Consider the following 1,190-nt stretch of genomic DNA (forward strand, 5'->3'; position numbering starts at 1 on the left):
CTGCCAAGCTCACAAACGCAGCAAAAGCAGTTCGCAGAGCCCACACACGCCCCACATAACCCCCTGCATTGAGGTAAACATACGTTCCTCTTGTCTGTACTATGCGTTGACCAGGAATAGACTCTGCAACATCAAACATGCTCTTGTAAAACCACTGACATTTTTCTATAGAATCCCTCGGTCCCTCTGTGACAACAAGTTCCAACTGAGGTGTGGAACACAGCGGATGCGCTGCAAAGAGTAGTGGTGCTGTTGCCTTTCCGTTCTGTACAGCAGTGGCATCAAATTTAGCGGCGGTGGGTGCCGTTTTCGCCATGAAATAATCCACTGCCTGCTGAACCCTACTGGCCCCAGTGAAAACAGTGTCACCACCATCAAATACCACAACAACATCGTCATCTCGAAGACCTTCCTGTTCCATGTACTCCAGCACCCACTGAGGGCGCTTTGCGTGTGTGTACTTCATTCCGATACCAATAGTGACCACAGATACATTGGACATGATAGAACTCAGCAGCATTCGGCACCACCCAGGAGAAAATTTCGTCTGGACAACGAGAAAGACAACCCTCGGTGTGCTGCCTTGCCGAACTGGTTCTGCTGGATTTGTGACGTTCATGCTTGAGGCGCGATTAACAAAAACTCCATCTTCTGATACACTTAAGGTAAATAGCAAGCACAACAACATAGAGGCAAGAAGACCCAACCAAAGGAACTGGTATTGCCCTCTGCACTGGAGCAGAACCATTAAGCCGGAGAGCTTGTGTCTCTGGGAGAGAGAAAAAATGAAGAGTCAGAAACCAAAGAAAGAGGGTGATAAAAGAGAACGATACACACAATCATACCCAATGGAAAGAACAAACGACCAAAATACACAATGAAAAGCTGAAGACATCACCAACAGGAAAACGCACGCAACATCCAACAAATCCAAGCAAAGAGTTAAAGAAAAAAAAATGGAGTGAGAGCAACATCAGGAGGCAAAACAAAGCAAAGTCACACCGGTAATGAGGTAGATTCATTCCAGCAACACATCAACACAGCAACGCCTCAACCCAAATTCCCAGACCCGCTCGCAGCCCGCAGTGCGCACGCACCACTGGAGCAACACAAAACGTAGAGAGAATCGAATCACCCAAAAAGGCATCACCGCGTGTCTTGCCAGGGTAGCGCCACGCAAGGCGATCCAT

General features: G+C 48.1%; 1 protein-coding gene across 1 annotated transcript; it reads right to left on the reverse strand.

Annotated features, from left to right (window-relative positions):
* Position 1: 1 nt before the first annotated feature.
* Positions 2-502, reverse strand: TM35_000352160 (expression site-associated gene (ESAG-like) protein; the record flags this gene model as incomplete). Its single annotated transcript, XM_029029269.1, has 1 exon — positions 2-502. A coding segment is annotated over one exon (501 nt), but the record flags the coding sequence as incomplete, so codon positions are not given.
* Between the last annotated feature and the right edge of the window lie 688 nt (positions 503-1,190).

Source organism: Trypanosoma theileri (genome assembly GCF_002087225.1).
Source record: "Trypanosoma theileri isolate Edinburgh chromosome Unknown TM35_Tth_35_V1, whole genome shotgun sequence".
NCBI lineage: Eukaryota > Euglenozoa > Kinetoplastea > Trypanosomatida > Trypanosomatidae > Trypanosoma > Trypanosoma theileri.